We start from the raw sequence: 9,495 nt of genomic DNA, 5'->3' as shown, positions 1-9,495 counted from the left end.
TTACGAATTTCTCCCAACAACACTCGTGCTCGATGTTTAGTTTGTCGCTAGTATTTACGTTTTTGTATTTTGTAATAGTTATTCTTGTAATGAACTTTTGAATTAATAAATTGTATATTATAATTATAATTTTGCTCAAAATCTACTCAAATTAAATGATTTGGAGGAGTATTTATGAGTATAAAATTATCTCCAATAACGAGAAACCCTTAACTAAAAATCTAGTTTGCATTCCATAAATATATTACAGAAATTATGTCAGTTAACATTTTTTATCAAACCTAATAATGCTGGTTATATTCAGTGAACCTCTAGAGACCTATAACAAAGTTACACATCATTTTTTATCATAAAGAAATAATATTTTCTATCTATAACAACTTAAATTAATTATTACATACTATTTTTAAAATATAACCGATCTTTATATCCAACCCCATTGAAAGATAATTCTTACGTTGGGTAAATTTTGAATAATTATTAAAGATTTTAAACAATACCATTGAACATGTTCAAAGTAAAATATGTTCACTAATATTTAATATTGACCTAAATTGTTTGCTACGAGTAAAACGTACAATTACCGTGACATATACAGCATAACAATTCTATGTATGTGTCAGTATCTGCATAGTATGGGGATTGTGGGCATGGGGACGGAGTGGTAGCTAACGAATTTACAATTAGTCTAAGGTGGTCCTTATCATCACCAATTCTGTAATTCACCGTAAAATTTATCTTTTTTGCCCTTGTTTTACAAACAGGGCCTTTATTTGTGAAATATGAAACTTGGACCACCTTGAGAACATTCCTTTAAGTCTGTAACTATACACACAAATTATGTACATGCATTATACACATGTGTCACCGGAGAAAGGGGGAGAAAATTGAAAATTCCATGCATATATTAAAGTAGAATACAGAGTCCATGAACAGAAGTCAATACCCGAACCATACATTATCCTTGCTGTGTTTAGGAAAAATGAAGCACATGATAACAACTATTCAGCACAGACATTACATGAATTCACACAGCTAGCTACAATCTCTCATCTATGGTTCGTTCTTGACTCCCTTTTGCAAACCACGAATTCCATATTCGAAAAAAGAAATTAACTAAAGTTCTCCTAGTAAAGAAAATCATAAACTAAAATAAAATAAAATTAAATGAGACTATGAAGTAGTTGAAAATGGTAATGAAGTTTCAGTAACAAAAAGAAAATGAGAAAACAACTCCAGCAGTTGTAGCAGAAAAGCATGCATGCAGCAATAAGTGATGAACTTCATAGCTATTGATGATAGTGCATTGAGAGCCCTCAACTAACCAAACTCAACTCCCCACTAAATATTAAATTTTCTTGAACCAGGAGGTGATTAATTTCAAGTAGAGCTATTCAAGGCAACTTTAATTTGCTGTACAGTGTTTCCGATAAGGTTATTAACCGTGTTCACCGACTCTTGGCTCATTTTCGTTGTTGTTGACGCCATATGACTTACCATAATCTGTATCACAATTGTCAAAAGTGACCCTGTCGTTGTCGTGGAACTACTACTTGAAGCTCCCTCATGAACTGTTTGTTGTAGTGTACTAGTCCGACCGTCTGGAGAAATTGTGAATCCTGATGGTAGAAGAGGAATGTAGGAAGTGTCTTCACCACTCATGGCTATGTTTATGGCAGGTAGGTCTACAGGGCTGTACACAACTAATGAACCGGAAGAGTCTATGCAGCTTTCTTGAAGTACCAACATGTTGCTCTGGCTAGTATTGAAAGCCTGGTGATCATTTAATAAAAGTTTCTTGAAACGTATTCAGAATTTGACAGTATAAGTAATGACAACATTGCGATGCATAAATATTCGGTCTGGCTAAATTTATCTTGCATACCGGAAAGGAACAATCATATAGATCTTATATAAGTATATTTTCACTACACCTAAAACTACACAATTGTATAGCTGTCCACATTGATGTTCAAAATGGACCCTCATTCTATTATGTGAACTACACATTTATGGTGTTGCTAAGTTCAAAATTGTAACAAGTTAAACGCAGTGGTAAGAAATTTAATAGGAAATTAAGTGACAAATATTGCTTAAACTAATTGATCATACCCGAAGAACAGAGATACAGTTCCCTGAATGAGATCCATTAGCAATATGAGCAACTTCTTGGACAGGATTGTGATCCGAGAGAACATCCCACTACGCAAGGGGATATCAAAATTTTACAAGAAAAATTAAACAGAATGGGAAGTACTGAACTACAAAGGGTTAAACTTGTACCTGAGGTCGAGTTCTTTCATCTCTGAAGAAATTGAAAACAATTTGAGGAGGAAGTGGCAGCCAAATAGTGGCGGCTGCGCTAAGGACCATTCCATGAGGCTGACCAAGATTTGCAAATCTGTGGAGATTGGCTCGAACTTCAAACTCATTTGCCGTCCCAGATAATGCAGTCCATTGCTGACTGTTAGGCAGATTAATGATAGAACAAAAGTTGTTTACCATTCTTTGAGCAAGTTTCATCATGCTTCTTTTTCCGTATGGAGATGTTATAACTACAAAAAGGAAATAATTTGTTCAACATATCAAATATTTAGTTAAAATTCCTGATAAAGATATGTATTTATAAAGAAGGAAGTACGAGCCACTACCTCCTCCAACATCACGAGTTGTTGTTCCGGTGACCATTGAACAAGCAATTCTTTCACATGATCTTTGAAGAGTAGAAATCCATCTTTCAGCACCAAAACCCAAGCCACTGTTAATGTGCTCTTTATAAAGCCTATGAATTGGAACTTTATCTTCAACTTCCATGTGTTCTATCCAAGTAATCTATATATATAAAAAATTGAATCTATTTAAGTTGGAAAAGTGCAGTCACAAATTAATCTTCGATAATATTAGAACAGATGAGATTATAATGACCTTCGAGTAGCCATTAGGCATGTCTTGAATTAAGCATCCAGAAGGCATCCGGTGTACTCGGCATGGAGAAGTAAACAAGTTATCTTGAGGAAGATCATAAGAAACATCAACTATTGCCCATGAACCTTCCTCGATTTGCTGACAGAATCTAAGGAAATAACATTGCCGAGTTGGTACTAATGGCGACAGCACTTGCAACTCTTGGTACATCTGCCATATTATCAAGGTTCAAAAGTTAATATTTTTTTGCTATAACTAATTAATATAATAACATGAACTGTTGGTCCTTACAAGTTGTAGTGAACCGCTTTGGCTGCCTATCATTCCAGATGATATTACTGCGATTGTTGCTGCCCTTGAGACCACCGTGGGAAATAGCTCAACCCATTTGTTCTAAAAATTAAAAACAAAAACAACATAGATGTATAAAAATAAACATGTTAGGTTTTATCCAATTGTTTAAGGAATACTAAATTATAGAAACAGCAAAATAATAACAGGAAGAACGAACCGAGTCTAAGAACAAATTAACCAATGCCAAACCATTCATGATCACAACACCAGAATCCCTTGAAGCCTCAACACGTACATTTGGATTCTTCAAGTGGCTATTAACTCTTGGAAATATTCTCTCATAACTTTCAAGATTAAGTACTTCTTTTCCATCAGCCATGGACTTCATCCAGAATGTCTCATTGCTTTGCAACAGCCTGATCAATTCTTCCATTGCATTACGAGCAATATCAGTCATAAGTGACTTATCCATATCTGTCATGCTCAATGTCTGATACGGAATGTTCAATGAACTGCCTGGGAGTAAATCAAGATCAAGTGATGGACCAGTCATTCCTTGAATTCCGAAACTTCCCATAGATAAGTCTAATGAAGATATATGAATAGGTTGAATTGGTGGGAGTTGAGAAATAGGTCTCCCAATGTACTTTGCAGCAACACTTGAAACTCTGTCAAGCTACAGATTATGCCAAAACCTCAATGTTAGTTGAACTTTGATAGCAAAATTCATCAGGTAAATCTACTTATTCAGGTATCACACATGTTTTAGGATTTGGAAACAATATGATAGACTTCATATAAAAATGTTTAGATATTTGAGAACCAAAACAAGAAACAATTTACCTCTTCTTTTAGATGCAAATTCTCCATGTGCAATTTTTGTTCATCAAAATAAGGATCTTCTCCAATAGGAGGCCCGCCACAAGAAGGGCATATTACATTCTTCAGTGCCTCTCTAATTGCTATGTTTTCACATCGTATCTTATCATTTTCAGCACGAAGTGCACAATTATCAGCTCGCTCATGTTGTGCCTAAATCGATACAGTTAACATTTATATATACCACAAACAGCGGAGCAAAATCATAAAACAGACACCAACAAAATCAAAGATTCAAAATGTATCAAGAACCTTCATTTGAGTTCTCCGATTTTGAAACCAAAATTTAATCTGACGAGGAGATAGACCCAACTCTCTGCTTAATTGCATTCTCATCTTCTCATCCGGATGCGGAAACTCTTTAAAAATTCTTCATAGCCATGAATACATTACCAAAAATAAAAGCAACCTTAGTAAATCCAAAAAAAAAAAAAAACAAAACAGTTTCCTTATGAAAGTAACATTTGACATGTCACACTCAATGTCTTCCACTATTGGAGGTATAAAAATTATATGCATCATGCTTCATAACGAATTTTAGAACTATAAATCTTTTTGCTATATATAGGAAAAAAACGAAATGAATTTTACTTTATAATTTTACCCTATCACACCCCCCATCCTAACAGAATTCAAAGTTTCGAACCCTAGAAGTGATGATAGGGACATTGCACCCTCGGTAGGGTTTAAGATCAAAATTAGTAAGTACTTACTCCTAAACACCTAAAACATGTACATATGTAAGAATTATGTTTAATCAATGTAATCAATATTTAAAACTTACTAGCTATATTCAAGTTCTAACAATTTCATACAAAAAATTTGGAAAACATAATCATGAACCACAGTGGAACTATATATACTAAAAAAAAAAAAAATTTGACAGAAAAAACTACTAAAAAGGAGTTTTATAAATATATATATATACCCTTCGAGCTTCTGAATCTGATTAGCAGTATGACGATGATAACGTTTCTTTCTCCGGTGAGGATCCAAGACATCATGGTTGTCATCGCCGGAGCCACCTCCTGCTCCACTACCAAACTCCATAACAAAGTGTTAGTTTAATAAAAGTTTCCGGTGAGTACTGGTGGTGTTCTCCTGGTGAAGACAGTGACAGTAAAAATAGTTGTAGTACTTGTGTTTGGCAAACACTCGTAATCCCATGATATAAAAACAACACAGAAAAGAAAGTAGAAGAAATAAAAAAGAAAAAGAAAAAAAGATTCGAATAAGAGTTAAGGCATGGTGTTAATGGTAAAATAAATTAGGAGATATTTAGATTTGGCTAATATTTGATTTGATATCATAACGGCCGGAAAATAATATTATTCCACCATGAATTGATCAGATTTGGTACGTTGATAGAGCGTGGGGAGAGTATGTAAATACGCAGAGAGAGAATAAAGGAGAGAGATGAGAGATGTGAGTGTAAGAGAGGGTGCAGTAGTAAGAATTAAAGCAAGGCAAATCATATGGGGTAGGAGAGGGGGGAAGGTGAGTAATTAAAGAGTTTCCGTTGTTTTAGAAATGAGCTTGGTAAGAGAGCCATTATCCCCTTGTACGTAATTTAACGTATACGCTCACTTTATTTCAAAATTAAACTTGAATATTCGGAAATTCATAATCAATTCTAACTTGATTGAATCCCAGCATTTAAGCATGGTTAGATAACCTCAATTGATTAAGAGAACTTCTAATTTCCACCTTCGCTCACCTTCAGAATTTTATTTTATAATAGGAACTCATTTTTTAACGCTAAAAGTTATATTTATTAAAAAATAAAATATATATTATTAGTTATAAAAATAATTAATTTGAAAATAATGTTCAATTTTTAATGATAAAATCAGATCCTTTCCGTTTTTAGAAATCAGTGTCAAATGAAAAATGACAATGTTACTCCTTCCATTATATTATTTTTTAATAATTTATTCTTCTCAAAAAAATTCATTCATTTTTTAATATTTTTAAAATAATATATATATATATATAATAATAATTATAGTAAATCACATTGCTTCAAACCAATTTTCTTTCCTCAGACTCATTATAATGTCCAACTAGCGTAAAAACCCGTGTAAGGCAAGGACCTTCATATATGTTGAAATATTATTTAGAACGAATTTGTATTTATATAAAAATAATTTTTAATACAATAAATGATTATTTTAACTTTTTACTGGATTGTCTTACTTCTTTTTCATTCCATACATATTATAAAAGCGGTATTGGATAACTTAAGCGGTGAAAACTTATTTTTTATCGTAGTGTTCGATTTTAACTTATCCCGAGAATTTTGAGATTAGATATTTATTATAAGTTATATGTTAATAAAAATTAAAAACTATATCATTATAACAAAAATATTTGAAGTTTGTTTTTAGGGATATGCATTGTGTCACTTTGGGGTCATGGAGTACAATCTCCGCCTTCGATTCTCGAACGCACCTTGAACCTTAAACGGGAATTATTTTCATTACTGATCCCTGTCGGAACGGGGATTCCCACGGGGATGCAGGGAATAAATAAAAATAATAATTTTATATTTTTATTATATTTTTTAAATAAAAAATTGCCTAATAATTCGTAATATATAAAACATTGATAACAAATCATATTAAAATTGATTTATAATATAAATGAATGACAAATTAAAAGTGTGTATTATATTATGATGTAAAAAATTGATCAAAAAATTTATATATTATTTTAAAATTATTATAATTTTTTAATTATTGCTTTTATAAAAATTTATTTAATAAAATATATTAATATATATATATATATAGACTAAGAGAATTTATAAATGTGAAGTGAGTGAAATAAATTGGAAACAAATATGAGGTGGTGACATTTTTTAAATTTTATAATGAAACTACAAAAACTAAATAAAAAGGAGACACTTAAATAATATAAACAAAATTTTATTTACTCAAAAAATAAAGTAATAAAAGAAGAATTTAATAAAAAGAGAGGATGTGGTTTATCATATAAGTAAGGATGTTATGTAGCACAATGGTGGTGATATGAAATCTTTGATCAGTAGATTTGGGGTTTGATTGTTAGTGGATACAATGATATACCTAATTTTAACAAAACAAAAATTGTGCGAGAAATCGCATTTTTATAATTTTTCATTATAAAAGGGTAAAATTGTAATTTTAACGCCATTAAAATAGTTCAATTTGTCACAAATTCTATTTTAATATATAGAAGGAGATATAATTATAAATTAAACTACGAAAACTAAAAAAAGGAGTTACATAAATAATATAAAACAACATTTTATTTACTCAAAAGTTAAAATAATAAAAAATATTGTGATAAAAAGAGTTAATATGATTTATCTAATAAAATTTTCACATAGAACTTAATGAGATATGTAGGATAATGGTACCGACATCAACTTAACAATCCGATATCTATTTAACAATAGAAGATCAAGGGTTTAAATCTTGGTTTATGCATAAATTTTTCTTATTTTTGCTTAAATTATATATGAGTGTCATTTGTGTGATTTTTGAAAATAAAAGGGTAAACTTGTAATTTCACAGCCATTAAAATGAGCTAAATTTATCCTTGGTTGCCCTTTAATATATAGAAAGAGAATATTAAATATTTGTAATATTAAGAATTAAGTAGGACGGGAGGTGTAAACGTTACCATTACCAACCATGAAACCATGTTAACATATTTACGCATGCATGAGGAATGAGGGTCCATGCATACACGATGTGCGTACAGTATTTTGATGTACGGATACGAAGCCTTAATGGGTAATTACAAGGAGACATCCATTTAAATTCTGAAACACCATTAGAGGGATTACTATTGCTACGATTTCTCCCACTAGATAATTACTTTTGTACCACATAATTAAATTTTGTACAATTCACGTAGTATGTGATTATAACTTAGTCAGGTGTACAGTTAGGAAGCTTTTAAGGCTGAATGGCATTCAATTTTCTTGAATTTTTCCGGAGTTGCTATTTTCCGGCGACCATGGTGTTTGGAATTACCAAATTGCCCCGCTATTAATACATTATGTCCGTATAAATTCTGTGAAGTAGACTCGGAACACGAGGACCAGCTGCGAGAGTCGAGCTGTAAGTTGAAACATCTAATTGGTTGGACTTGGTCACTCGCCAAATTGCGCAAAAAAATTAGTCAAAGCTCTAGTCAAGGTTATTAATTTTTTTTTGTTACTGAGTTTAAAATTGGATGTATTAAACAGAATTAGTTCATAAAATACGAGTCCTTCCCTCTTAGCTATGTGCCCATTAAGACCCCATAAATGAAGGTCAATTGGACGATCATATTATTGGGCCGACGTGTTTATGGATCGGAGGCCTATACAGTTTTACAAGCCGAGGCCCATCGCTCCTCCTACCGTTGGAATCTCCCCAATCATAATGTCCTCATTTCACTCCTCCCGTTCGCCTTTACTCAAGATGTAACAGACGAACATTTATGATGAGTTTGAGTATAAATACCCCTGGGAAAGTAAGGCAAAGACAATTCTAATCATATACTCTCATACTCTCTCTACTTCCTTGTATTTCGAAAACCTACTCTACATCCATATCACTTATTCTCACACTGGAGGTGAATCGGGGGGAAAATGCCTCGCACACTTCCTTTTCAGGTCATAACTGAAGGTTGTTCCTGTTAGACCGAAGGTTGTTCATGCCTATCGAAGGAATCTGGGTGTAACATTTGGCGTCGTTTATGGGAAATACGAGAATTATAAACGAGATACTGAGAAGATGACGAACACAGTCCATAAACAATCACCACCACCTGGTTTCACTCCTCACGAAGGGGGACAAACGTCCTCCTTGGTTGACGCCGAATGAGTCATCAAGTTAACTCTCGTGGAGGAAACTTTGCTTCTCAAGATCCGTGCAGAAAAACTAGCCGCGGAGAAGGGCAAGGCAAAAGATTATCAGGCCGAAAAGGTGACCGAAGCCAGGGCGAAACGAATGAAGGCTTATGCACTGCGGCTAAAAGCCTTACAGCTCCAAAGAGAAGAGATTGAGTTTCAGGAGAAGGCACTTCGCGAGGCATTGCTGGGCGATGAGCCCGTAGTAACTACCGAGTCAAGGAAAGAGCGAAGGGAGTATGACAAAGAAGATGAGTCTGACTCTGATTCGCACCCCAGGAGAAAGCGACCGAAACAACGTTACTCCTCTGATCCAGATGAAGAATTTGATGGATCCCGAATCAGACTCACTCGTCCGGGAAAAGGCCATGTTCGGCGATAGGAGGGTCGACCGAGAATCGATTGTGACCGAAGAAATTGAGCAGTACCGACCTCCTCCGGGCGAGGAAAGACAATTCCTGAAGATGAGTGAGTTCAATAGAAATGGCGATCTGGAGGACCGCTGTGAAAAG

At 33.5% G+C, this 9,495-nt stretch overlaps 1 protein-coding gene across 1 annotated transcript; it reads right to left on the bottom strand.

Moving 5' to 3' along the window:
• Positions 1–907: 907 nt before the first annotated feature.
• Positions 908–5,585, bottom strand: LOC141711996 (homeobox-leucine zipper protein HDG11). The gene is made up of 10 exons (XM_074514743.1): positions 5,027–5,585; positions 4,351–4,468; positions 4,063–4,251; positions 3,437–3,895; positions 3,217–3,318; positions 2,926–3,135; positions 2,652–2,832; positions 2,284–2,555; positions 2,113–2,202; positions 908–1,773 (listed from the first exon to the last, which is right to left on the bottom strand). Exons 1-10 carry the CDS (start codon positions 5,146–5,148, stop codon positions 1,381–1,383), a joined length of 2,136 nt encoding a protein of 711 aa, XP_074370844.1. The 5' UTR covers positions 5,149–5,585; the 3' UTR covers positions 908–1,380.
• Positions 5,586–9,495: the final 3,910 nt, after the last annotated feature.

Source organism: Apium graveolens, chromosome 3 (genome assembly GCF_009905375.1).
Source record: "Apium graveolens cultivar Ventura chromosome 3, ASM990537v1, whole genome shotgun sequence".
NCBI lineage: Eukaryota > Viridiplantae > Streptophyta > Magnoliopsida > Apiales > Apiaceae > Apium > Apium graveolens.
Note: the sequence above shows the minus strand (reverse complement) of the source record. Positions and strands in the feature narration are given on the sequence as shown.

Excerpts from the sequence above, each read along its gene's own strand:
- LOC141711996 (XM_074514743.1), bottom strand. The coding sequence starts at position 5,148 with ATGGAGTTTGGTAGTGGAGCAGGAGGTGGCTCCGGCGATGACAACCAT. Across the intron at positions 4,469-5,026 it reads CAGATTCAGAAGCTCGAAGG|AATTTTTAAAGAGTTTCCGC; the intron begins GTATATATATAT and ends ATGGCTATGAAG. Across the intron at positions 2,833-2,925 it reads TGCCTAATGGCTACTCGAAG|ATTACTTGGATAGAACACAT; the intron begins GTCATTATAATC and ends TTATATATATAG.